Here is a 26,734-nt window from a genome sequence, read left to right as displayed (position 1 = left end):
TATATATTTTAAGGGGGGTAATATTTGAAGGGCACATTATCAGTCTATAATAATTAAAAACACACTCTAAAAACTAAATTAAAAGGGTTAAAAGCAAACACTACAATAAATGTTTCAGGTCCTTTTAAAAAAAACTGAAACTAAACATATTAAAATAAGTGCAGCAAAAATAAATAACTCAGGCTTTAATTTTAAATTGACATGTGAACGTTTGTAGGTCTATATTTGGAATGAGAATTATTAATGCAAACACACCAGTGAGGACAGATATGTTTAGGAGGAATGTTTATTGGATCAGACATCCAGTAAAAGCATAATAGCTTTGAGAAACTCAAATGTACTTTATATTTATACACATACAGAAATAAGGAGATGTGTATGTATATGTAAGAGGACAAACAAACTGTAAAAAAATATAACACATTTGGAGGTTTATTTTTTTCACAACTGTTAAGTGAAAGGTTACAAGTTCATTATTTGGTACCCATTTCTAACAATATTTATTCACTATGAATTCTACTTGAACTCATATGTCTCTGAGGTCAAATGTACTGAGTTAAAGTGAAATATAGAATTTAAGATCCTGTATATAAGTCACTCAGAATTAAACAAACATTATCTGGGGCCCCCATTTCATGAAAATAGAGCCAAGCTACAAACACAATCATAGCTCACAGGTTTGGCAAATAACAGTAGCTGCCTTCTCATACTGCAATTCTAATGAAAGCCTTATGAAACTGTTACGATACCTTGATAGTATCATTAGACTGCAAAGCAAAGACATCACAAACCCCTAGTATAAAAGGCATGCTATTCATGTTCTTAAACCTATTACAAATGAAATTAAATACATATTTCTTAAGAACATACCCTACAGCTAATTCTGTTCATTCAGTATGAAGCCCATTTCGTTACATCCATTATACTTTACTTTAACTAGGTTCACTTAGGAAAACTACAATTGTACACTTAGCACAATGGGTTAACAACAAAAAAAAACACACAGAAAATAGACCTCAGGATGAAGAGCATCATGCCAGAGTTACTCAGATTCGTTTGGAATTTACAGAGACTGCATTGTGTTAAATACCTATCCTGGCCAACAGTACGCTAACAAAATAAAAACCAGCACGAAAACAGGGAATCTGACCAGTACTGCCCACCGAAGAAATGGAGTTTCTGCAACACCTTAGATTAATCACAACCAATTATTCACATGTCAAAACACAAGCAAAAAATTAAAATGCAAGCACAGCTTCGATTAAATTAAAAGCCAAGACAAAAGAATTAACCCAATACTACATTACAACCCAGCAACTGACTACTCACAGGTCACAGGTATGGTGGCTTGTTTAAAGAAATTATTCATCACTACAATCTGGTGAAAACAACTAAATTCAGGTCTCAAGACCTCATTACACGTTTATAAGTTATGATTCTTATAGTTATGGCTCTTCTGGCCTTAGGACTCTATAAAATTTGCCGAAAGCACCCCAGCACACTGCAAAACACAAAAGCTATACAGCAGTATGGATGCTTACCAACTTCAAACCAGTGGTTTCTCTTAACATGAAAGTTTCACCACTAATACATACATTCAGCTTCAAGACAGAATGTGAAAAATCTTATAATAAAACCTCAATACATACACAGAGAAGTATATAAAGTGCACAGAGACAATGTGTTTATGTGTATAGACTATAATGAAATAATGAACTGGTGACATCTAGTGTCCAAAAACAGAACTTTAAACAGAATTTCACTAACCTTCTCAATGTCCTGATTCTTAAGTATCAATGACAAGGCTCAGAAGGGGCCTCACACTTCTTGCAGAGAAACAATTCTTTGAATATGAATATTGTAACTGCATACACTGCAACAAAGCTACCAGCACCAACCAATAAAAATTATTTTTTTTATTCTCTCTCTTAGCCATATAACCAATATACATTATACGTACATGTACACACACGTACACACACACACACACACACACACACACACACACACACACACACACACACACACACAAAAAAAGTAAAATTCTTATACAGTTTCAAAGTCAATTCTCATCTCTCTGGGCATACATTTGTGTAGGATTTCATGGTGATATACTCAGAAGGAATATTATTCTCTGTCTTGCAAGTAAAAACATTTAATATAAAAATATTTCATATAAAAGTAAAGATATATCCTCAATATAAATAAAATTAATGCCTAAAGACAAGGCAGAGTAGTGCAAGCTTGTGCAGGAAAAAAAAGCAATGAAATTAAATTAAATTATCAGCTTAATTAGCTTAATTTCTATGGTACTGCCTCACACTCCAGCATGCAGTCGGCTTTCCAATCTCAAACACTGAAAAATTAACACACCAACTTTAGGCAAAATGCATGCAGAGTTAAATGCTTCATAAAAAAATGCTGGTGATTCAACTGCAGCCGTACCGGAGAGTAGCTACAGAGAAGAAGCTTCCGGAACGTTCAGCCCTGGGCTCTTCAGGTGCACAGTGTGCCACACCTGAGGGGAAAAAGGCACCACAATCAAGCCACCATTAGCCATGAGACGACCTCCTCACTTTCACTCGGCACAACATGCTGTGTGTATGACTGCGATACACGACTTGGGCAAGCAGGCTTATACGTTGAATGTTAGGATTCTGGGTAGAGCCTCGACGTCATAAATGTGAGCAGAGGCAGTCAAAATGGACAGCTGACAGATTATTCAGCAGTTACAACATGAGTATGCTCATACTTGCCAAGCATTTTTAAGGCTGTCTTACCATAGTAAAGCAGTGAGAGGGAGGACATACGATATGCTCTGTGTTGCATGATGGGGGAGAGGTTACCTGATCAGGGATGCTCACCTGTCCTCATCAATGTTCTCCTCTTCCTCAAAGCTCCCCTCCTCTAGATCCAGGTCCAAGTCATTCCCAGTTTCAGAGTCCAGAGGAGTCATGAACACACTGACGCAAAGAACACATGAGGCCCTCTGAACTCACAAGGCAATTAATCAATTTCCACACAAAGTCGCCATTTGCCATAGACTGTAGTCAAGCAGTATGTCTAACGTATGCATGGGAGTAGAATAAATGGTGGTTATGGTGAAGCAGCCCGAATGACACAAGGGAATGGCACCCCCCAGCCTCACCTGACCGAACAGTGCACCTTAACCTCAACTGACAGAATAGTGCCCCCTAGCTTCACCTGAGAGAACGGCGCCCACCATCCTGACCTGACAGAATGGCGCCCCCTAGTCTCACCTGACAGAACAGTGCACCTTAACCTCAACTGACAGAACAGCGCCCCCCAGCCTACATGACAGAACAGTGCACCTTAACCTCAGCTGACAGAATAGTGCCCCCTAGCTTCACCTGAGAGAACGGCGCCCACCATCCTGACCTGACAGAACGGCGCCCCCTAGTCTCACCTGACAGAACGGCGCCCCCTAGACTCACCTGACAGAACGGCGCCCCCTAGACTCACCTGACAGAACGGCGCCCCCTAGTCTCACCTGACAGAACGGCGCCCCCTAGACTCACCTGACAGAACGGCGCCCCCTAGACTCACCTGACAGAACGGCGCCCCCTAGACTCACCTGACAGAACGGCGCCCCCTAGACTCACCTGACAGAACGGCGCCCCCTAGACTCACCTGACAGAACGGCGCCCCCTAGTCTCACCTGACAGAACGGCGCCCCCTAGTCTCACCTGACAGAACGGCATGTAAAGAAGACGATCCGCTTGAGCCTCTTGTTGTAAAAGAAATAGTTGAATGACCAGAGGTTTCCCTCCTCCCCATATGGGTCTGAATCCAGGTCGGGCCTGTAGCTATTAGCAAAATAAAAACATGGTAACATGGTAGCGTATGAAACAAAGTTGGAGAAACTTTCATTCCCGAACGGCATTTCCCTCAAGCAACTTAACCCCATAAAAGATATAAGAAAGAAAAAATAAAAGAAATACTCAGCCGAGTGAAGACTTAACGTCAAAAACTGATACCGCTAAATAAAGATAAACAAAAACACAAGATAAAGTTGCAAAAAGAGAGCGGATGCAGTGTGCCACACGTGCCTGTAGATGTCACATTCCGAGAGGCAGATCTCGTCATCGATTGCCTGCCAGAGCTGGGGCTGAAGACGACTGAACTCTCCCCCTGCAGCTGAAGACAGGCTGCTGTTCACGGCATTGAGCACCTGCAGACACATACAGGTGGCCTTAAAGGGCATCCAGGGCCCAAGGAAAGTCTCATTTCACAGTGTTCCCTGTGAAAGGGTGACTACATTCACTTTGCAATAACTCTGAACCAACTGAATTGCTTAATACTATACGTGACTATCACTTCCTTCAGACAGAGCTTTGTATTGGTCAGCATGCACCCTCACCCAGTTGACACTGGGTTCCTTGCTGAAATCATGGCTTTTCGTGCGGCTGAAGTCGTAGTCGGGACGGAAGGAGGCGTTGAGGGTAGCGATTAGGTAGAAGAGCGTCTTGCGGCTGCACTTGTCAGAGAGCGGCCCTTCTGCCTCGTCGCCGCTCTGGCTTTGGCTCAGCCTGAAAGTTGGGGGGTGGGGTGTTGGGTGGGGTGTTGGGTGGGGTGAATTGACATTCTTTCTTTGCAAGTGGCAAGTGCTTCAGTGTGTCTATATTAGGACATTTTCAGAGTTTCACACAGCTCTCTGGTCTAACCACCATTCGGGAGAGAACCAACAGACAGCCACTTTGTTAAGGAAGTGGAGATGTTCGAACCAGACACATTTAAAGAACAATACAGTGTGATTCCATAGCTCTGGGAATTTGTGCCTTCAAGTTCTTTAGGTCCAAGGTGCTTTATTGCAAAACCTGGTTCTGCTTCAAAGTAAGCTCACAGAATACACAGCATGCACATTTAAACACCTAGGTTCCTAAACTAAATTCTGCAGGCTTGATGAAGAAAAATGGACCTGGTGAATTTTAATGACATAGAAACATATTCTATAAACCCCAGCTGTGGGTTTGCATGTGGACTGTGACCTTACTTGTTGGGACTGACCCCCGTGGTCTGGGGAGGGGACAGGGCCTCGAGCACATGTGGGAGCCCCTCCTGACAGAATTGCTTGAACATCTGCTTGTCTTCCCCTGCCATTTTGCAGGAGTAGCTTTCGATCCTAAGGACAAAGTAAAAGAGTCTCATGCACTACTTACAAGCACATAACACACACAGAAACGGAGCACGACATACATAAACACCTCCCACTCACTCTGTAAAATAAACAGCATAACATAACAATACTACAATTACTACTACTAGTAGTAGAAATAATAATACTAATTTCTGTACAAACAAGTATCCCAAAACAACAAGGCTCCCAGTGAACAAATGCTGTGCAACTGACAGGAAAATATCCCTGAAATTACAATTTGAAAACTGCTAGGTTAGTCTGTATTTTTGCAAACTGGGAGAGGGCGCTTAAAGCTGTCCAGGACGAACTTACCGCCCTATTATCTGGCAGTCCCCGGTCTCTATGGTCAGCTGCGTGTTTATGGCCTCGAAGCTTGAATTCTCCAACAGCTTCATTTTGTTTTTTTAGCTTCCGCGACCCCCTGCAGGGGACGATCCGAGCTTAGGCGCAGGTGACAGGGGTCGGACGCGCAAATCACCCGCGATGCAAATAGTCAGCGCACCAAGCAGCCCTATGCGCACAATTACAGCCCAAGCTCCCCGTGTCACTTTTCTATTTTGTTATTTCCCGATCGGGCAATATTTCATGCAAATTGATAAGAGAAGCGATAACTTTCCCCCAGGCCTTTATATCCTCGGCCGAGCCTCCAGTTACACACCGGCCGATAAGAGCGACTCCGGCGGCCGTCGCTCAGCACTCGCGCGTCGGCGAAGTAATATCTCACACTTACGATCTGCAAAGGAAAAACTCCGGGTAAGATGCAAAATAATTCAAATTTACGGTCGCGGTATCGATCGTTGTCGAAGGCTTATGCTACTCCTCTGTCTAATAAAAATGTCTTCCTTTTTACTATGAAATTTCCAGTACCGTCCATTAAATAAACTGAAACGGAATACCAAATTCCTCATCCCAGCTATTTAATCCTAGTTTGAATTGATATTCAAGGCTATTAAAGCCTTCGCTGCAACAGCTCACTTTTTTATCTGAAAACTCCCAATTTGTGTAAGATTGCTATCATATACTAGCTACACATGCGGAAAGCTTACGCTCCTTCAAACGTCTTTATTTTTCTACAAATAATGTGTAGTGCGCTATCTAGACCAGGCGGTGGCGCCACAAACGCATATTGCGAAGCTTTTCTTCTTGTGCGCATCATTTCATTTCATATAATTTTATCTCAAGTTTTATTCAGTTAAAGATACTTAAATGTAATGCCGTGAGATTTTCTTAGAATTTGTAATTCTCCAAAAATGTTTTAAACGCAAATTTAAGACATATTTGTTGCGACCTGCCCATCTTGATTACGAAAGACGGTACCGTAATTTAAATAATTTAAATGTAAGTTTGTGCTTACAGTTCAATTCAGTGTCACAGTTCTTATTGTGATGTAAGAATTTTCAGCTAGAAACTAGTTTTTCAACTTGCTACTTTTGCTATTATTTTCCACAAACTTCTGTTTCTACAGTTGGAGCTACTTCAAGCCAATAAATATATATGACATTGTACGTTCTGTTCGGTGCTTTCAGATCCCAAGCAAAATATTAATTCATAATTGTTAATGTAAATCGTCAATCTATAAATTCTCAGAATGATTTATTGTTAGATAATTGCTTATTATTGTGAAAGGCCTCATAGTAAGCACATAACTTTGGGTTGATCATTTGGCGGATGGCTCGGGGGTTGTATTTCCTGGTTTTGATTATCAGGGGGGTTACAACTACCCCCACCCCCCTCATAATTTGCTCCCATGTCCGACAGTCTCTATATAGACTCTGGCTACAGTTGCGGTCCATCTCATTTTGTAAAGGGTCCCTTTAAATGCCCACTTCCTGGAATTTACTTTGCTTTCGCTTTTCATTCTGAAAGAAACTGATTAGTATTTGCCTTCTTGCTAAGAGTATGTAGATAGATAGCTTGCCACGTAAAGGTAAGAACATGGTAATTAACGATAGCATATTTGATTGTAAAATACACTTCTCTGCACTGACCTACTGATATTACTTGAGTATATAATTACTGGCGTAATTGAAACAAGTTTCAGTACTTTTAGTGCTGTTTATATTATTATATGTTACTGTAATGACAGACCATGATGATGTTTGTGCAAGAGTTGTAGGTACCAACGACGAACAGCAATATTTTTGGAATTTTTTTAAACAAGTGTGGTGTAAAAATGTAATAACAAAGCACTTCCGTTTTCAATGTAGTTATTATGTATACATTATTATGTATTATTATGCGTGTTTATTGCACAGGTCACATATATTGTCATTTGACAGTAAGAAATGGCTGCGCCTGACGTTCCAGATTCCGACCGGTTGGAATTGGGTAAGAACACTGGTTATGGCACCAGGTTAAAGCTGCGTTGAAGGGTATATATGGTTGCAATCCTACGATAGGCTATAATTTAAGTTTCGGGTAAATGATCGCACGTAGAGCTTCAAATGTGTAAATGGATATCTGCTATGTAAAGGCGGTATCACGAAACGTATAGACTTATCATTTTGTAAGTAAGTTAAAATACATAAACAAAATCCACATCTGTATCTCCTTCTTAACAGCGGAGCGTTTAGCTCGGTCCCTAAGCGAAGCACTCAGCAGTGGCGATAAAGAAACTTCCTCGAAAAACGCGGCGTTACTGGCGGAATTAAGTCTGCCGGTATCCGTCAACATCCGCGGTGAAGCGTACTCCGACAACCAGATACGGTATGTATCTACGGTATAATTATTAGTATATGTGGCTTTATTAAATAGATTAGACAGATAAAGTTTTTGTCTTTCAGGCTAAAGGTTGGAATTGAAGACGCCATTCAAGAATTAGCTGCTCCCATAACATTGACAGTGACAGCAGATATGACCATCTCAGAACTGAAAGAAAAGGTTTATCATAACCCACTTTTTAATTTCTGAATAATTAACGTTTAATAATAATAAATGTCTTCCAAGGACCATTTACTGCCCCTCCCCCCTTGCAGTCATATGATCCATGTGAGATATGCCCTGCAGAATGTACATTATGGACATTATGCAGTGATATCTGCAGTGGCTGTCTTTGTCATCACCAAAGTAAACTTCTGCATGGGGCCCACAAACCACAAACAGTCACTACACTGGTGGGGGGGAGGGAGTGACGTTTTAAGTGGGGCGCCAACATTAACGAACTGGCCTCTGAATATCTAGTGCTCTTTGCCTTATTGATGTGGTCTGTGTCTGTACAGGTGAACAAGGACTTTGGATTCCATCCAAGCCTGCAGGCCTGGGTAATCGGCAAGCGTCTTGCCCATGACGATGAGTCGCTCTACAGCCATGGCGTACGGAAGGATGGAGACCAAGTGTACTTATACCTCAGGTCAGCTAAGAAGGCAAATCTGAGCCGTGAGCAGCAGAAACAATATGAGGAAATCCAGCGTCTAGATGGTAATTCCCCCAGTTCCCGGCCCAATAAAGAACTACTCAGAATATCGTAGACATGGTGGAGCTCAATATAAAAATGTCTGAGCATGATAACATGCATATAAATCCTCCTGAGATCCAGCAACAGTCCTCTGTAGAGAACATTAGATTTTTGCTCTTATCTTTCATACTATACATGCTACTCTTTTAGTTCCCGTTGTTCCTTAAAGAGGACAGTTAGGGCTTTGAGGTGACATCACATATGTCGGGGTATGCTTTTTACCATCCCAAACAAAAAATCGAAATTGATAAACCTTTTTTGCCCTGGATCTCAGGAGGATATGAGGATATGTACTGAATGCAAATGAATCCCGCTGATTGAGTCACATGATATTGTTAATGATGGGAGGTAAACATCACATGATGGCTGTCACTAGTCTGTAACACAATAGCAAACATTTAAGTAGCACAATTCTGATGGTAAATAAGTACTGATCATGTGTGTAACCTTTAAAGGCATCATTGAAATCATGGAAGCGGACTCACTTCAGCCCAGAGGTACTGGAGGAACGCTGGGTGCGCAGAATGAAGCAAGGAATCTCCTACCGAAACTGGCCCCTAGTCTTAAACCTCAGCCTAAGCCTAGACCTCCTCCTAAGCCACAGGTTGGGATCTAATCATACGAAAACAAAGACTTTGTGATAGAGGAGAACATTCCTGATTGCTTGTGGATATTTAACTATTCAGTTCTGACATCCGATATGATCTAAATCATATGTTTGATACATTGTGTATTGTTCTGTAAGCAAACTCTCACTAGTGCACTGTACGGCCTTGGTCTGTTTTTGTACATATTCCTGTTTTGCTATTAATATAATTACTCTGTCTATTACATAAGGTAGTTCAAGTAAATAAACCCTTTGTTGTGCTAAGGGCACCGGTAGCTTGCATCTGATGTGGTTTGGGCATATTCTTTGTTTGGCATATGCTAGTACTGAATTTCTGTTTTTGCCAAGTCAGAGATTAATTTACACAAGCAAAACCGAAAATTTGATTTATTTATTGTTTACTAAGCAATGCAGCAGACAAATGACAATTAGGTTGTCACATTTTGATTGTGCGAAGTATGCAAACTAATAACGGTAATTAGTTTATTTGCTGTCTTTCCCTTCCTCAGTCTTGAGGCTTTCATGATTAATGGGTTTCATGGTTTTCGCTTTGTACTCCTGGTTAAACCTCAGATTATGTAACAGTTGATTCATGCCACTGTCTGATAATGTCCCAGTTTTATAAGTAGCATTTTATGTTAAGATTGCCATGACATTACATCACATAAAGTGTTTATCAGGACTGAGTCAATCAGCAGTCGTGTGTGTGTGTGTTTGTAGGTGGGGTGGCCATGTCCCATTTGCACGTTTGTGAACAAACCAACACGTCCTGGCTGTGAGATGTGCGGGGAACCAACGCCTGCAGATTATAAAATCCCCCGTGACTACCAGGCAGATGCGGAGGAGGAGAACAGGCTGAAAACAGAGGAGTTTGCCTGTCTGCAATACCAACAGGTGGCCCTCTCTTTGAAAAAATATTTTTGTTTCTCATTTGCTCATCATTTATTTATTTATATGCTTGCTTGCTTGCTTACTTCCTTACCAGCGTAAATTCCTGTATATGTCTGTGAACAGATTGTATTAATTTATGGTACAACTACAGGGGATGTGAGCATATTACCGTTTCTTAGTACATGTCTTCTAGCCCTCACACTGCCACACATGAGAAGAAATAATCAAGGCCATTTTAGAAGATATTGGTTCTGGTGACATTATTTCGGCATTATTTAGTGTTATTTGACTGGTCTTGCAACACAACATTGAATATAGTTTTAACTTTGCAGGCACTGGAAGATGAAAGGTTGAGAAATTTCCATATTCTAAAAGAAACGGAGGAACACAACCTGATTCCTAATCAAGAAGAGGTGGAGTGCCCCATATGCTTTACAGTGATAGGTCCAGGAGATGGCGCCACACTTCGCGAGTGTCTTCACAACTTCTGCAAGTATGACTCCGATTATCCGCCACTGGCTGACCTCCCTTTGTCTGTAATAAATATGCGCATGACGGCAGTGCGGCCTGTTTACAAGTATTCTTGTGAAATTGACAGGGATATTTTACAGTGGTCTCGAAATGCAAAATAGAACAAAGGACAAACCTAACAAAAATAGTTAGATAAATAGATAAAAACACATAGACAGATAGATAGATAGATAGATAGATAATATAAAACATGCAAAGCTTTGAGAAAACTGTTTTTTTGTGTTATTTCTTAATAATTTTGCAACTTTTTTGCATTGCATTTAGTACTTCAGGCCGGCAGAGAATGTACATAGAATGTACATTATATGCAGATATATATGCAAAACATTATATGCCAATATGCAGACATTGTGTTTTTTTGTTTTGTTTTTATAGGGATTGTTTGAAAGGAACAATTACAAACAGCATGGATGCTGAAGTGTCCTGTCCGTACGGTAATGATGACTATGTCTGTGAAAGCAAGCTGCAGGACAGAGAAATTCAAGCCGTAAGGCCTGCCGCTCGCTTGCTCTCTCTGGGGCACTTGACTGCAAAATGAATTAAAACATATTTTTGCAATATGTAAAAATCCTGTGTGTAGAGTTTGCATGTCCTTACATTTCTGTGTGGGTTTCCTATAAAGGCTGTCATTTAGTCACACAGTCCAAAGCCACGTTCGTGCTTTAGATTGCTGTTCATCTGTGAGCCCCTTTCAAGACCAGAATCTTGCTCATGACACCACACAACTAACCTGCGAATAATGTTACCTGACTAATAGGGACTGATAATGGGTGGATGACTGAATATGAAAAGAACAGTCGGCGAGACTTTATGTGTCTCTCCTGTGCTCTACCAGCTTCTTTCCCCAGAAGAGTATGCCAAGATTCTGGAGCTGAGGCTCAGCATCGCAGAGACTCGCAGCGAGAACAGCTACCACTGCAAGACCCCGGACTGCGCTGGCTGGTGCATCTTCGAAGACGAGGTCAACGAGTTTGAGTGTCAGCTTTGTCGTGAGACCAACTGCCTGCTCTGCAAAGTGAGCACCTCCCAGAACTGTCCTCCTGCCCCTGTGTCATTTCCTTTGTCACATCTGCTGCTCTGCTACCGATATTGCACCATTTGGTTTTATTTATTTAAAACAATTCACCATATATGCCTACAATTTTACTCATTTTTTTTTCTGAAGATGAAATCTATGCTGTTATTTCAAACTTAAATGAGGCCAGATACATGGACTCCTATGTGTAAGAACAGCTATTCTGGCTGAAAAAAAGGAGTCACCCTCAGACAAGTCGCTTGCAAAGCCAAATATTATTAACCCTGCATATATAAATAAAAATGTTCTAAAGAATTGAACAAATTAACTAAAATTTAAAATTCTTGACCTAACCCCTGCAAATAGTCCTGTTGATGGTTCCATGAACAGTGATTTCTGCTGTAAGAGTGATTTGAAACCTAAATATTCAGCCTGTGGTAAGTCTCCAGAATTCCTGAAATCTTCAAAATTACCTTAGATTACTTTACTATACTTAAAACACCAGGTTAGGCGACTTATTGTCAAAATAATCATTTCAGCACTGACTGCCGAATTAGTACCACTAAAATCAGTGCACCCTTAGTCTTCAGACACAGGAAATGTCTGCATCACCAGTAGCCGAATGTCCAGTATACTAACATGCAGAATGTCTACTGCCTCCGGGACGTTTTAAGCCTGCTGGTTCTTCTCTTTAGGCCATTCACAAAGACATGAACTGCCAGCAATACCAAGACGACCTGCGCATCAGGGCCGAAAACGACGTTGCTGCCAGGCAGACCACCGAGATGCTCAACGTAAGAGCCTTGAAAAGACACACAGCCTTTGACCAATCAGATCCATCACATGACATCTGAACCCTAAACCCATGTCGTAATCGCAGTTCCCAATAGAAGTTAATATTCTGATCGTCATTACAGGGCAAAGTTAATGTTTGATTTTTTTTGATGAATGTGGTCATTCCAAAATGTAGATAAAGTTAAATGAAATGTCATTAAAATAAAATGTCACACAAGGCTTGAAACACAGAGCTGCCCAACATTAAATCTGAGACCCAGAATGTGTTACTAACCCCGACAGACCATGCTGCAAACTGGGGAGGCCATGAATTGCCCCAGGTGCAAGATCATTGTGCAGAAGAAGGATGGATGTGACTGGATGTGCTGTGTCATGTGCAAGACGGAGATCTGCTGGGTGACCCGACAGGCGCGCTGGGGACCCAACGTACGGCCAGTTGCTTCCCAACCATCACATGACACAGTGCAGGCACACAGATAGCACGTCTTTAGCCATGCTAACAGAATGGAGTCATTACATGTGACACCTTCTCCCTTCTCAACAGGGTCATGGGGATACCTCCGGTGGATGCAGATGCAGAGTGAATGGAGCACTCTGTCACCCTCAGTGCCAGAACTGCCACTGAGCCGACGAGCCCTCTGGACATAACGGACTTGCATGTTCCGCTGAAACTAACGTCTTCCCAGATCCTATTCTTTACTCCCGACTCAAGGCTAGTTATCTTACCTGGTTAATTTAATTATATATATTATTCAAATTAAGTAGTGACATTTTTAAAATGATTGCAAATTACTTTACAAAATGGTTGCTTCCAGAGGCGATTCTAAGATTTGACCCTTGGGGGGGGGGGGGGGGGGTTTCCCAATTGTGTCTTTGCCAAGCTGAAGGGGTACAAAGTGTGTACAAGAACATGTGACAGATTGCAAAAGGGATTTAGAGAAACATTTTTCCAGGAGGGCTGAGGCGAAATACAGGGCGCATGAAGATCCCCTGCATGAGATTGAGAATCATCTCTGGGTGTCTCTCTCATTCTTTTCTTTGAAAGTACGGACACTAAGCAGTACTGTTTACCTTTTATAAGGGGCATGCTTGAGTGCATCTCTTACATCGAGTTTGTTTTCATTTTGTTGAAATTGTAATTCTGAGGTTTTCCAAGTTAAAAATAAAGGACATTTTTTTGTTTTGTCAACATTATGCATTCAGTACCCATAACCACTTATCTAGTTCAGGTGTGTCTGATCATGATCATTAGCTCATGTCTAGATTACAGTCTGATTGTCTCAATCATGTCATCATTATGACATCATAATCCCATTCTACTCCAACCAAAACCCAAATCATACAAAACAGCTTTGCAGTTAGTTTCCTATGAAGTTAGTACATTGGTTTTCATTACAGGTCTGATTCAAAGTGACTACAGATTATGTTGTTTTTTGATACTTTTGATCAAAAATATAAAGGATTAAAATGAAAGGTTTTATGGTGGTATAAGTATGGATATGACAACCTCTTAACCTGATTTTGTTGTAAAATATTAATAAAAATATTTTTAATCATGAATCTGTGAGTGAAATCTGAGCCATAAGGAAAAAGTTCTTATAAGGTGTACAAGATATACAGAGTTGACATTACAAAGATCTGGAACATGACTCAACTCTTTGAGGTTGACCTTTGATCCAAAAGACTGGAGAAGCAGCAGGTAGCCAAATAGAAGCCATGAAGTTAAAAAATAACCCTACAAACCACTTTCCTGTATCGTTTATTCAAGATGGCGTCATCGGCCGGTAGGAGTTTCCATGACAACATTTAGGGCAGATATTAGCACAGCCAGGGACATTCATCCTACCAGAAGCCACATATCCCAGTGTATAAACTCCACCACACCCTGGTTGGCTTCACGCAGCCAAATTCCACCAACCTGAAGAGCAACAGGTAACGAGGCGATGGAATAGATTACCTGAGTTCCGAGAAAATTATTCTCCAAGAGCCACGTCGAATGAATGAATGTGGTCCATATGATCAAATTTCTCATCTTGTTTTCAAACTATTAGAAGTTTAATTCCATATAATATACTATAATACTCTTAATATACAAGTAATATTTTTATTCCTGCAATTAACGACAAACTAAAGACTGACAACACATTTCACCATTATTTAGCTTGACTTGTACTTTCAACAGCAGTCGTGTTCACTACAACACCAAAATCTAGTGGGTCCCCCACCCAGTATATTTGTAATTATTTGGAAATACCTCTGTACACAACACAGAAATAGAGCTGAAACAAGCTTCCTTTGTGTGCAACAGAAGGTGGGGACCCTGTTTTACAGCCCTGCTAGCTTTAGGTCCTGTGATGAATGTAGACAACAGACTTAAGAGTGAAGACGTGAGTATCCTTCAAACCAGGTCACTCCTTCTGCATGAACCAAAGGCACAACCCTTCCCTTTAGGCAAATACCAACCAGATCACATTTGGTAGTCAACCTATGTTAGCATCCTAAAAGATAAAAAAAAAATAAAAAATTACCATGTTACCTAAAAAGCAAACAGGTGACAAAAAAACTCCAAAACTTACAGAACAAAATGCTTACAAAAATAACATTTTGACTAGAGTTAGAATGACAGCTTACTATTTTACTTCCGTTTCCTGAAAAAGCCCATTTTAGTTTTCTGATGAGCTGCTGCTGAACTGCACTTTAGGCTGAGGATTTGATAGCAGGATTGAAGATTAGATAATGGTGCTGACTGCCCAGTCCAAAGCCTAACTGGAGACTAATCTGTCACCAACAAGACGGGGAATGATCCCTGAAGCATGCAACCGGTTTTTACAAAGCGCTCTGTGATGGGGGCAGTAAGCACGCCTCCTGTCCTTCTGCATAGTTTAATCTCTGTGGGCAATACACATCATTTATATATACATGTATTAATTAAGGTCCACAGAAGTTCTCCTCTTCCCTGCCTTCTGAAGAAATGGAGAACGTCCCAGATGTTCTGCGGCAGTCTGATCAGGGGAAGAACTGCAGGTCCAGTCTGGGGGCCCAATCCAGTGCTGTGTTGACCACAGCCAGGGCCGCCGCCCCTAGGGCTACTGTCAGGCCCATGACGGCCAGCCGGACAAAGCGTTTGGCCCGGGGTCGCACCACCGCCACCGCCGTGCCGGGAGGCCCTGCCAGCACGGCCTGCTCCCTCCTCCGCCGCCGCAGCAGCACCGTGTCAGGGCGCTGCTGCGCCGACGCCAACTCAAAGTCCTTGAATGTGGAGGCCGCCGTCCTGGGGGGGGGGGGGGGGGGGGGGGACAGAGAGGGAGAGAGAGATGGAGAGAAAGAGGGAGAGATCCTTCATCAGCTACCAGTCAGGGTGTTTGACACACACACACAGCATCAAGAGCCTGTCAAAGTATTACGTCTGTTAATGTAGCTATTAAGTCTAATAATGTAGCTATAATACGAAATAACGTAGCTATACCAAAAATGTAGTTATCTAATAATGCAGTAAGACTAACGCTATAGTATAATATCTAATAATGTATACTAGTGGTCCATCAGTCCGTCCATCCATCCATCATCCTCGGTGTTGCCGAGATATCTTAACTTAAAGGTAGCATCACATGGTTTCATATCACTAATAGGCCTTTTTATTGGCAGCCAAACTGACATGAAATAGTATAACAGGCACAGGTGTAAAGGCGCAAGTAATAACATTAATCCTCTATGCCTGCTTGTCCTATTCTGGGTCACAGGGGTCTGAAGCTATGGGCGCAAATCAAGGAATAACCCAGGATGGCCCACCACCCCACCACAGGGTGCAGACACTATTCACAGACCATTTCGTAACTCCGATTCACCTTAATGTGTTTCTGCTGTTGACTGACTTATGGTCCCAGAGGCAACTGTGCCACCATGCCTCCACATATTATACATAACTATGTAGATATAATCTATAATATAATGCATTAGTTGCGTTGTGCGTCAGTTTTGGCTGTGCATGACTTTCTAATATGTATTCAGGGATTGTTTATCTAAACAGTCATTCCAGAAGAGTAACTCCTAAGGGTTAAGCTTTGGGATACTGAAAAACTGATGCAGAGAGAACAAGATTAAGCCACTGGGCTGTGATAAATGAGACCAATACTCCTGAATGCTCATCAGTTCCTATACATTCACTTTAACTACTCAGCAGACATTCTCACCTGCAGCAGCTTATGCATATAACGATCGAGGCTAGGTGTTTTACCCAGTAAAACAGCGACTGTTCACTGGTGCCCCACGAGAGCCCAGTCCCCTCACTCACTGCTGGCTGTGCTGCTGCGCCGCCTCTCTGGCGAGCTCGGACGGAGGGAACTGCACGAAGAGATCTCCGGCACGGCTGATGAGCGGCTCGTAGGGGAGGTCCTGTGGGATCTGGGAGAGCAGGTGGTGCACGGAGGCCATGTCACACTCGCACTCCAGCACCTCCTCCGCCCGGTGCAGCACGATCTGTGGCATAAAGCACAGGCACTCCCCCATGAGCAGGGCTCATGCCCAGTCGCATGTTCAAAAGCATAATGATCAATCAGTGCCGCATTTCCCCTGGGTGCTGGTGTCCTAGGCTAGCTCCTAGAAGGTGCAACGTCGTATTTTTATGGATTTAAATGAAAATGAATGAGAACACACTATTTTGACTGATTAGCATGCATTTAGGGGACTAAAGCAACCTGCCTGTGATGAGCCTGAATGTCACTCTAATTACGTCCTACAAACACAGATATTTCCCTTTAAGGCAGTAGAATATGTATGGAAGCCAAGCAATTAATAAGTACGTTTCCTAAGGGCACAACAGAAAGGACTCATGGGTCCAGGTCCTTAGCACCTGTGTTAGCTACTGGCCCTCATTCATTTATTGGTTAGCAGTTTTTACACAAACCTAATTGAACTGGCAGTTTAACATGCAAGCTGCATAACACCCCTGATGCTTAAACGCTTTGTTATATAAACTAGTGTTTCATTGTATTTACATTGCGAATTTCCACATATTTCATTCTCTGAGAACTGTTAAGGTGAGCTAAAAGTGGGTTTGGGGGGGCAGTGTGCGGCTCAGCCCGTTAGGATGCTGTGCCTGAAATTGAAAGGCTCAGGTCCCAAGGAGGCAAGAGTGATGTCACCATTGGGCCCTTGAGCAAGGCCCCTAACCCAAATCGCCCCATGGGCTGGCTGACCCTCCTCTCCCAAAAATGTAAGCTGCTTGGATAAATGTCTGCTAAAGAAATCATCTAAAAGGGTAGGATATCACCAGAGCTCGCTATTATTTAACGAGTGGAAATTATATCCCTAAAAATACACTGTGAAATAACACTGCATCCCCAGTAACCTGCCCATTTAGTACAGTAGGATAAAATACCTTGAGCTACTTAAAATGCTAGAGAACACCATCTGGAGGAACAAATGTAACATCCAATTTGTTAAATAAATTAGCCAAGTTAAAAACTATAAGCAATATTGGGTAGTAATGGCCTCAAATTGTCCCCAATTAAAGAAAGGTTTAGGCTACAATATTTTAAAATATATAAAAAAACACTAACTAAAAATCTGAAATCTACTACTATTGCTAAAAATATAGACAAAGACCATTCCTGTAGCTCCACACAGGTGATGAGCTGTAGTTCTGCTTGATGCTTGCATCTCCCTAGATTTTATGACTAAATGAGGAATTTTTCCTTTAGACGGCTGAGCAAAGTTTCCCCACAAGCCACAACAGCAGTCCCTCACCACAGCTGCGAAGTAGATGGGCATCAGTGGGTGGCACGCCAGAAAGAAGTCGTACAACCGCACCACGTGACGGAAGTCTGCCAGCACGTGGCCGAACCATGTGATGAGCCAGCTGAGGGCGAAGATGGTGCCCACTTCTGCTCTGGGGACGGGAAAGGAGGACATGGGCATGCCTCAGTGCCAGTCACCGCACCAGGCTGAGAACACAATTACACTCCCAGGAAGACGACAAAGACCCGTTAATATTATTAAAATGCTTAGTAGATGTGCACTGCATTGTGCAATTAATCTATAATGATGAGTTCACCATATAAAAGCATTGAGATCAAATAATTTTCATAGTAATTTATATATCTGGGTAATAAATGTATATTTCCCAGTAGTGGAGTCAACAAATGGGTATATTGGATGGTTATTGTAACACTGGGGATTTTAGGAGAGGTTTTGAAATGGTCAATCTACCATAATTTAACAGACGTCAGTTTTACACCATTTGAATTTCACTTTTAAACACAGAATTTCTGGTTTGCCTAAGACTTTTGTATAGTACCTTACATACAGCAAGTGCCTTCCATAACTTGGAATGTTTGCCTCTGTACTCCACATCTTGGTTTTGCCATGTAGGAATGACCATACGTTACACAATCCCCCCCATTACAGAGCACCATCATGTTAGAGACATAGCAATGGCATGTATCCTCTATGACCCTAGGAACAATGTTGTCGGGGGCCAAAAATTGGGGTGTGAGCTCAAGGATGAGCACCTAGTGGCTAGGCTTTCACCCAGGGGCATGGATTGATGGACATTGCATGGATGTCGGGGACAGTGCCTTTGGACTGGCAGACTGGGGTGGCGGTCCCAATCATTAAGAAAATGGACCGGAAGACGTGTTCACAATCCTCAGCCTCCCTCGGAAGGTCTATGCCGGGATAATGAAGATAAGGGTGTTCCCATTGGTTGAACCCCGGATCCAGGAGGATTCTGTCCTGGTCGCAGAACACTGCACCACCTCTTCATCCTCACAAAGATACTGGAGGGTTCAGGGGAGTTTGCCCAACCAGTATACTTGTGTTTTGTGGACTTGAAAAAGGCATACGACCATGTCCCTTGGGGCGTCCTGTCAGGGGTGCTCTAGGGCTTTGGGGTACAGAGTCCGTCAGGTCCCTGTACAAACAGAGCGAGAGTTTGGTTCGCATTGCCAGCAGTAAGTCAGACTCACTCCCAGTGGGTGTTGGACTCTGCTAGGGCTGCCCTTTGTCACAAATTCTGCTCATAACTTTCATGGACAGAATTTCTAAGCATAGCCAAGGGGTGGAGAGGGTCCAGTTTTGGGACCACAGGATCATGTCTTAGTTTTTTGCAGATGATGTGGTCCTGTTGCCGTTGTCGGGCTGAGACTTGCATGCACTGAGGCACTTTGCAGCCAAGTGTGGAGCAGCCAAGGGGTTCAGCACCACCAAAACTTACAGTTCTCTGTCCCGGGGGGGATGACTTGCTTTGTTTAAGTATCTCGGGGTCTTGTTCACAACAGGGGAAGAATGGAGCTGGAGATCGACAGACAGAATGGTGCAGTGTGGGCAGTAAAGTGGAAGCTGCACTGTTCTGTTGTCATAAAGAGGGCGCTGATGCAGAAGGCAAAGCTCTCAAAATACCAGTTGAGCTATAGTCCAAGCCTCACCTATGGTCATGAGCTCTGGGTAGTGACCAAAAGAACGAGATCACGGATACAAGCAGCCGAAATGAGTTTCCTCTGCAGGGTTGCTGGGTTCAGCAATAGAGATAGGGTGAGGAGCTTGGACATTTGGGAGGAGCTCAAGGTATAGCCAATGCTCCTCAGCATTGAAAGGAGCTAGTTGTTCGAGCATCTATCTAGGATGCTTCCTGTATGGTTCCCTGGGGATGTCCAATCAGGAAGGAGGCCCTGCGGCAGATCGAGGAAACTCTGGAGTGACCAGGGAATGCCATGGTAGTCCCCCAGTGGAGCTGGAGGAGGTGGCTGGTGAGGAGGAGGTCTGGACATCCCTGCTTAGACTGTTGCCCTTACAACCTGACTCCAGATAAGTGGCAGAAAATGTATACATGTATAGATGGATGGATGGATGGATGGATGGCAATGGTACATATATTAAAGCAGTACTGTTTAATATATTGTCACTTGTCCCTTTCATATAATGACTGCTTGAGGTCTCTGAGGCATAGACATCAGCAGGTGCCGAGTATCAGGCTGTGCCAAGCCTCTAATGCAGCTACCTTCAGCTCCTACTTGTTTTGAGGGCTTAAGTTCACTCTTTGACATATGGGAGGCATAGTATTTAGGCTGGGTGACTGACAGGGCCAGGGAAGTATTTTCCTGTTTTCAACTCTGAAAAACTCCCATATTGCTTTAGCAGTACATTTAAGATCACTGTCTTACTGTAGGATGAAGCTGACCAATGAGATTGGAGGCATTTGCTTGAACTTGGCAGATGCTAAATGAATTATAACGTCATCAGCGGTTAAATCATCAATGAAGGCAAGTAAGCCAGTACCTGTGGCAGCCATACACAGCAGGCGTCAACACCCCCAGCAGCCTCATGCTTCACAGGTGAGTTGGTATGCTTTGCATCTTGGTCTTTTCGCCTCCACACCATGTGCTTGCCATCACTCTGATACAAGTTAATATTGGTCTCATGTGTCCACAAGACTTTTTTCCTAATATCTGCTGACAAGCACCTCTTAGCAAACTAAAATCTGTCCATCCTGTTTTTGTGGCTAATAAGTGGTTTGCATCATTCGAACAATGTGTTGCAACTTCTGTATTTTCGTTGCAGTGCAGACAGAAGTGACTGCCAAGTCCACAACAGTCTCCTGAAGAGTGTTTCTCATCTGTTGAACGGGTCTTTCAGAATGCTTTCATTATGCTGAGAATTGGCCTAACTGTCCCTTTGTGATTATAACACTGACCAGGGTTTCATTTCTTCTTAATAATATTCCAGTCAATTGATTTTGGTAGGTGTAAAGTTTGTTTTGTCATTTTTGCCAAAAATTCACATTTTTTTCTGAGATATAAATCTTTGTTTACATGGTTGCGTCACTGCAGTGAAGAAGGCCCCGTATTTGTATTAGATTTCGACCAAACCAGTTTCAGTCATTTGTGCTGTACTTGTGGTGGAGTGTGCCGTATTTTATTGATGTAAACAGGGGGAGAGCCCCAAGCACAACGGTGATATAAATGTCAGCTAACATCTCAGAAACTAAAGCAGCACAAATAAAAATTTCAACAGCACAAATTCAACAAAAAAATGATAACACCCTCCAGCTGATGCCATTCCTCAAAACACATACCGCATTCCAGGGATTCAGTCATATCATTACTGGTTACTTTCATTAGCTAGGGAAATGCCAGGGCTTTGTAAGCTGCAGGTTTACCACTTACTGCTGCATGAAGTCGTGCACCTCTGGGTTGACCCGCTCAATGATTGGCATGAGATAGTTTAAAATGTGTTTAGTGTTGTCCATTGTGGGGTCCATGAAATCCCTGCGAGAAACAGAACAAAGTTAGACAACGGGCCCACTACCATCTGAAGCCCACTTCAAGGATAAGAAAAATTCCTTTATATCAAACAACAACATCGATCACTGAAACGACCGATGCAATAAGAGCAGGACTCCTCGCCAGGCTTCGGGCAGAGCGCTTACCGGAGATGGTGGGTGGAGAGCTTTTCTACCAGCACGGTGGCCAGAGGCTCCCCCAGGACCAACAGGAAGGTGACCACGATGTCATGGTAACCCTGGTAGTAGTGCAGCTGAGGGTTACGCTGGAGTACCAGGAGGATGATGTCGATGAGCTCCTCCTGCAGGCCCTCGCGCTGCTCGTCCGGCATTCCTGCACGAGGGCCACGTCCACCACATTTTAATCCATCCACTATTCCATCCACCCATCACTGCTAGCCTACAGCCAATCCCAGCAAGCTCAGGGCAGAAGGCAGGGGGGTCCCCAGAGTGGCCTCCAGATGTGCTGACTCATAAACCATATTTTCACTGTCATTGTGACATGAAAATGCGCAATAAATACCTTGCAAGAGACTGCCAGAGACACAATGAATGAGAAGTCATTTAACGCGCCACACATTCGCAGCACGTGAATTTAACCTATCAGATGGAGCTGTCAGGTGAAAGTTTCAAGATCACCCCTACTGCGGCAGCAGCCATTAACATCAATAAAACACTTAATGTTTCTGAATGTTTTTTAAAAAGGTGTGTTTTCTTTACATTTAGCTTGATAGAATGACTGGCATGCTGCGTTAGAGTATCGATGTACATTTAGCTTGTTAGCAACATCTTTTATCAATTATAATCGTATAGCTATCGAGCTAAATGTATAAGTCATAACGCCATTGCAATATTACAATGTTACTGCACATGGCAGATTTTCCTCATATTGACCATGTCAAAGCACATATGCATGGTGACACACTGGGGGGCAGTTTCAGAACTGCTGAAAACAACTAGAGCTCCGGACCAACATGGGGAGGACATGGGAAGGACATGCAAACTGCAGACTAGTGCTGAATCAAGACCAACATTCTCATACAAATACCAGCTTTGGCACCTCGATATCAAATTGATACTGTAAAGCATTCCCATTTAAATATTATTTTGCTTTGAAACAAACAGGCCTATATATATTTTAACAATATCAGTGAAATATTCATAATTAAATGTCATTTCATAGGTAGATTTAGGAATGTCATGACCCTCTTTTTGGTACCTAGATCTGACCTGATCCATTCAGTGTTTACAGCTGCCGATTCCCAGTCCTGATCCAATCTTTTAATATATATTTAAAAATACACACACAAACAGTAAGCCAATAGTTGCTCTACACTAATATATCTATGTCCAATTTCATTGTTTCGTAATGTACTTTCTTACCAGTTAAAAATAGCTATTTGAGCTTTTCATTGCATCTTTTGTATGAACTTACACAACATACGTAAAAAAAAAAAAATAAAATTAATACACAAATAAAATGATTGTTCCACTGAGTCAAGCTGCATCAGTGCTATCTTCATGCGAGTAAGCCTCGTGATTTCACAGTATTCTTCCTTATGATATCTCTGCAACTGCCTAATTTTCATTTTATTGACCAAAATTTTTCAAAATTTCCTCGAAAGGATGGCATTGCAAACATTGCAAGTAGCGGCTGTGTTACTTTCAGTTTGCACGTTAAAGAATTTCTACATGGCTGACATCTCGATAGTTCATAGTTTCAGGCCACGTGCCTCAGAATCTGTGCAGCGCAACTGACGTAAATTAGGCGATGTGGGAAGTTAAATCAGGCTTTGGATCAGGCACGTCATGGCATGGATTCTGACATTAATTTGGCCTCAGCTGTAACAAAACCTCACCGATAATACAGTAACGTTACGTTTGTATTTGCGTTTGTTCTATTCATCATTTACCCTTGTCTAGTTTTTGTAACTGGGGGAAGGGATATGAATGAACTCGCATGTAGGCTAAACATGACTTGAAACAGAAACATAATCAGTGTGGAATAACATGACTATAATGCATCTTGCATCTGTTATGTCCACCTTCCTATGTTTAAACTCCTTATATACGCTTAAATCAGGGTGAGCGAGAGACAGATGAGTGTCGCCAGGTTATTAGATATGGTGTCCCCACCTAGAGGCACAAGTGGGCAACAGCAGTTTCCATTTCCCACCTATTTAGCTTCTCCACACAAGACACATGAAATGAGCGCAACTGTCTACCTCCTCAAAGCGCAGATTTATCATCTCCACTACATTTTGTTACTAAAGTGTTTATGATGTTTGCAGTAGAGATGTGTTCAACATTTTCAACACCAAAAATAGCAAAAGATAGATATATATTGGTTTTTAATATTAGGCATCATGGTATAATATGGATACAACACCTGCTTCATACAGGAAATATACAGTGAGGATTTGGACAACTAAATTTTTAACTGATGCAGTTCTGATTACTGCCATCTGTATCATATTACATTTACTTCACATCATCTTCTGGTGCCAAGACTAGATTTTTTGTGAAAATGCTCATCAGTGCACTATGGTTATGTATTATGGCTGATGTGAATCACCCTACTGCATATCCTGTTCAGAACTCTAAAGTAAAATTTAATACACTGCAGTAAACACTGCAAATAGTAAATGACTTTTGCTCCAAAAGAATATCAGCAATACTTAATACCGTGTCCCCATTTCGAAAGAGAACTTGTGAAATTATCTCCATGTCTTACATTTTAATTTTTTTTTTTTCTTCAGAAGTTCCAAGGCTGAGATCCACTGAGACCACATGTGATGTGGCTCTGGCCTGTTCACTGAAGTGACTGCTATTTTTTCCCGTTACAAAGATCTCTTTCAAATGTCATTGGAACACTGATATTCATTTATACAGCACACTTATATTGTAAGCAAAGGATAGCTTAGAAAGGATTCGAACTGACGACCTCCACACACACCGCCCCCAGCATCTGAAGAACTGAAAACTGATTGTGCAGGCTAATTGATTTCCCCCCCCCCCTCCATTTCGGAGAAACAAACATTGTGTTCAATGCTTATGCTGCACAAATGTAGAAAGCAGTTATTTTTCTTATAATATATTTTCGCATGACACTCATGCCCTTCAACCAGGACACTAGGCTCAGTTCCATTTCTAAACAAACAATTTAGTCATTTAATCAATATCGGCAGGTAACAGGACAGAAACTCACCAGGCGGGAACCTTCTTAGGGAACGTCTGACATCCAGCAACACCTGATTGTAGTCTTTGTTGTTCTCTCGCAACTCTTCCCCTGCTGGGAACACAAAGATAAGCAAGACCAGAACTAGTAAACTACAAATGTCCCCTCTGTCCACTAGACTAAGATGACGTGCAATAACCGGATGCTATGATGTTCTGAGTTGACTTTACATTTTTTTCCCCACACAAATGCCAAGTACTGATGGCTGTGTGTAGGTTTTGGCCAATCACACGCAGCAAAGCTACTGCTATTTAAAGATGCATTGTCTTGGATGTAGTAGACAACTGCCCATTGTTCCCCCATATTCTACCTGGTTTCTCAGGCAAGTTTTCCGTCTGTACATTTAGCAGCCTGGGCCACACTCTACAGCGGATCTCGTCGGTCAGCAGCCCCCCCTCGCTGATGGCCATCCTCCGTAGAGCCGCCACATCTGGTGGGGTCCCGCTCAGGGCCTGATGGATCTCGGACATCTTCCTCTTCTTCTTCGAGTCCCAGTCTGGTCGCATGACCGAGAAGATCAGCCGGGGAAACAGCAGAACTCCTCAGCCACAAAAAGCGCCCTGAATCACAAGTGAGCGCTTATGCCAGTGACCCAGTTCGGGAAAATTAGTGTTACAAGTGCCTTAAAGTAACCGACCCCCGAATAAATACGAGCACTATGTCAGCGGCTAATAAGCACAGCCAGAGATGGAATGGGACACCCGTATCCGCGTTTTCAGAAACTTTTATTACTGATTTTATCAGATAATGATAAAAAAAAGCATAACGTTAATGTTGTTTAAAATATACAACACTGTCTCTAAATTTAGTATGTATACAGTGGAAGTAAACCAACCCACCAGGTAGCCAGAAATGTTCGATTCTGGGCGATTCTGTATGTAAGCATGAATGCCACTACTAGTGAATTTGATACGATTCCGTTGTAAATTTATTTTATCTTATAGTATTAAAATTGTACGGTGCTGGCTAAAGACACGTTTCTAGTTTTACAAATAACAGACACACGCAAACAAGAAGCGAGCTTAGTGACAGCAGCCATAAAAGGAAAACGGTCGCACCAGAAATACATTTAAACAGCAATACACACATGTAGCGTAAACAACAGATAATGAATATCAAAGTAATAACGCCTACCATGTTTTCCGATGCCATTCAAAGGAGAGGAGGCACCAGCACTTTTAGTTTTCTTTAGGTACATCTTGCCCTGCGGCTCATTTTGGACATTTTCAGCGTTTTCGTCGCGTTGCTCCTTCATGAGACATAGAGACTGTTACTTTGCACTTCCAGCAATCTCAGGAATATCTCCGGCAGTTGCACTCATCGCTTGAAATTAGCAGGCTCGGTGGCAACATCCCTCTCCTTCATGGTCGTCAAAACAGGCCACATTGCCTTGTGAAGCGGCACGTCATGCCGAGCAAACACGCGCCAGCCTTTCTTACTTCCTCATCAATAAAGCATCCGTTCTTGTTTATGCAAAGTTAAAACGTGCTAGAAAATAAGCAGTGCGCTTCATTAATCTTCACAGCTAGCTATACAAACAAACCTTCCGGCGCTGGGAGTGTAACAAGCCAGCCCATCAAGCTGGGGCGGCGAAGGAGTGCCGAAGGGTTTCCTGGGATCTGTAGTTCCTTTCGTAAAAGATGCTCGTCACTTCTACGACATGACGTCACTCGGTGGAGGTGCATATCACGATAGGCGGTCACTGCCGCAAAACCGGCTAATATATCTGCATTTTTAATTGTAAAAAATGCCCTTTTAAGTCAATAAT

General features: G+C 42.4%; 3 protein-coding genes across 55 annotated transcripts; 1 reads left to right on the top strand and 2 right to left on the bottom strand.

Moving 5' to 3' along the window:
• Positions 1 to 268: 268 nt before the first annotated feature.
• maf1a (MAF1 homolog, negative regulator of RNA polymerase III a) lies at positions 269 to 6,245 on the bottom strand. 50 transcript variants are annotated; one of them, XR_007399215.1, is made up of 9 exons: positions 5,471 to 6,245; positions 5,015 to 5,143; positions 4,382 to 4,550; positions 4,071 to 4,192; positions 3,652 to 3,827; positions 3,484 to 3,539; positions 3,400 to 3,427; positions 2,865 to 3,260; positions 269 to 2,518 (listed from the first exon to the last, which is right to left on the bottom strand). XR_007399215.1 is itself a non-coding variant. In XM_049021993.1 (8 exons), the coding sequence occupies exons 2-8, from the start codon at positions 5,551 to 5,553 to the stop codon at positions 2,497 to 2,499; spliced, it is 744 nt and encodes a 247-aa protein (XP_048877950.1). In that variant the 5' UTR covers positions 5,554 to 5,579; positions 5,889 to 6,245; the 3' UTR covers positions 269 to 2,496. The 50 variants fall into 50 exon arrangements, 1 of the variants encoding a protein (XP_048877950.1); XR_007399200.1 differs by having other exon boundaries at positions 3,484 to 3,827; XR_007399202.1 differs by having other exon boundaries at positions 2,865 to 3,232; positions 3,484 to 3,827.
• Positions 6,246 to 6,930: 685 nt separating this feature from the next.
• rbck1 (RanBP-type and C3HC4-type zinc finger containing 1) lies at positions 6,931 to 14,011 on the top strand. 2 transcript variants are annotated; one of them, XM_049021991.1, is made up of 13 exons: positions 6,931 to 7,085; positions 7,414 to 7,486; positions 7,720 to 7,864; positions 7,942 to 8,038; positions 8,377 to 8,575; positions 9,068 to 9,216; positions 9,940 to 10,113; positions 10,443 to 10,603; positions 11,017 to 11,128; positions 11,477 to 11,656; positions 12,352 to 12,450; positions 12,734 to 12,877; positions 12,996 to 14,011. In XM_049021991.1, exons 2-13 carry the CDS (start codon positions 7,444 to 7,446, stop codon positions 13,074 to 13,076), a joined length of 1,584 nt encoding a protein of 527 aa, XP_048877948.1. In that variant the 5' UTR covers positions 6,931 to 7,085; positions 7,414 to 7,443; the 3' UTR covers positions 13,077 to 14,011. The 2 variants fall into 2 exon arrangements, with proteins under 2 accessions (XP_048877948.1, XP_048877949.1); XM_049021992.1 differs by having other exon boundaries at positions 6,936 to 7,085; positions 7,438 to 7,486.
• A 183-nt stretch (positions 14,012 to 14,194) lies between these two features.
• Positions 14,195 to 26,581, bottom strand: tbc1d20 (TBC1 domain family, member 20). 3 transcript variants are annotated; one of them, XM_049021990.1, is made up of 8 exons: positions 26,101 to 26,581; positions 25,277 to 25,526; positions 24,937 to 25,020; positions 21,876 to 22,062; positions 21,613 to 21,714; positions 18,197 to 18,338; positions 16,743 to 16,927; positions 14,195 to 15,722 (listed from the first exon to the last, which is right to left on the bottom strand). In XM_049021990.1, the coding sequence occupies exons 2-8, from the start codon at positions 25,470 to 25,472 to the stop codon at positions 15,458 to 15,460; spliced, it is 1,161 nt and encodes a 386-aa protein (XP_048877947.1). In that variant the 5' UTR covers positions 25,473 to 25,526; positions 26,101 to 26,581; the 3' UTR covers positions 14,195 to 15,457. The 3 variants fall into 3 exon arrangements, with proteins under 3 accessions (XP_048877947.1, XP_048877945.1, XP_048877946.1); XM_049021988.1 differs by having other exon boundaries at positions 25,277 to 25,462; XM_049021989.1 differs by having other exon boundaries at positions 24,937 to 25,017; positions 25,277 to 25,462.
• Between the last annotated feature and the right edge of the window lie 153 nt (positions 26,582 to 26,734).

This window comes from Brienomyrus brachyistius, chromosome 8 (assembly GCF_023856365.1).
Source record: "Brienomyrus brachyistius isolate T26 chromosome 8, BBRACH_0.4, whole genome shotgun sequence".
Taxonomy (NCBI): Eukaryota; Metazoa; Chordata; class Actinopteri; order Osteoglossiformes; family Mormyridae; genus Brienomyrus; species Brienomyrus brachyistius.
Note: the sequence above shows the minus strand (reverse complement) of the source record. Positions and strands in the feature narration are given on the sequence as shown.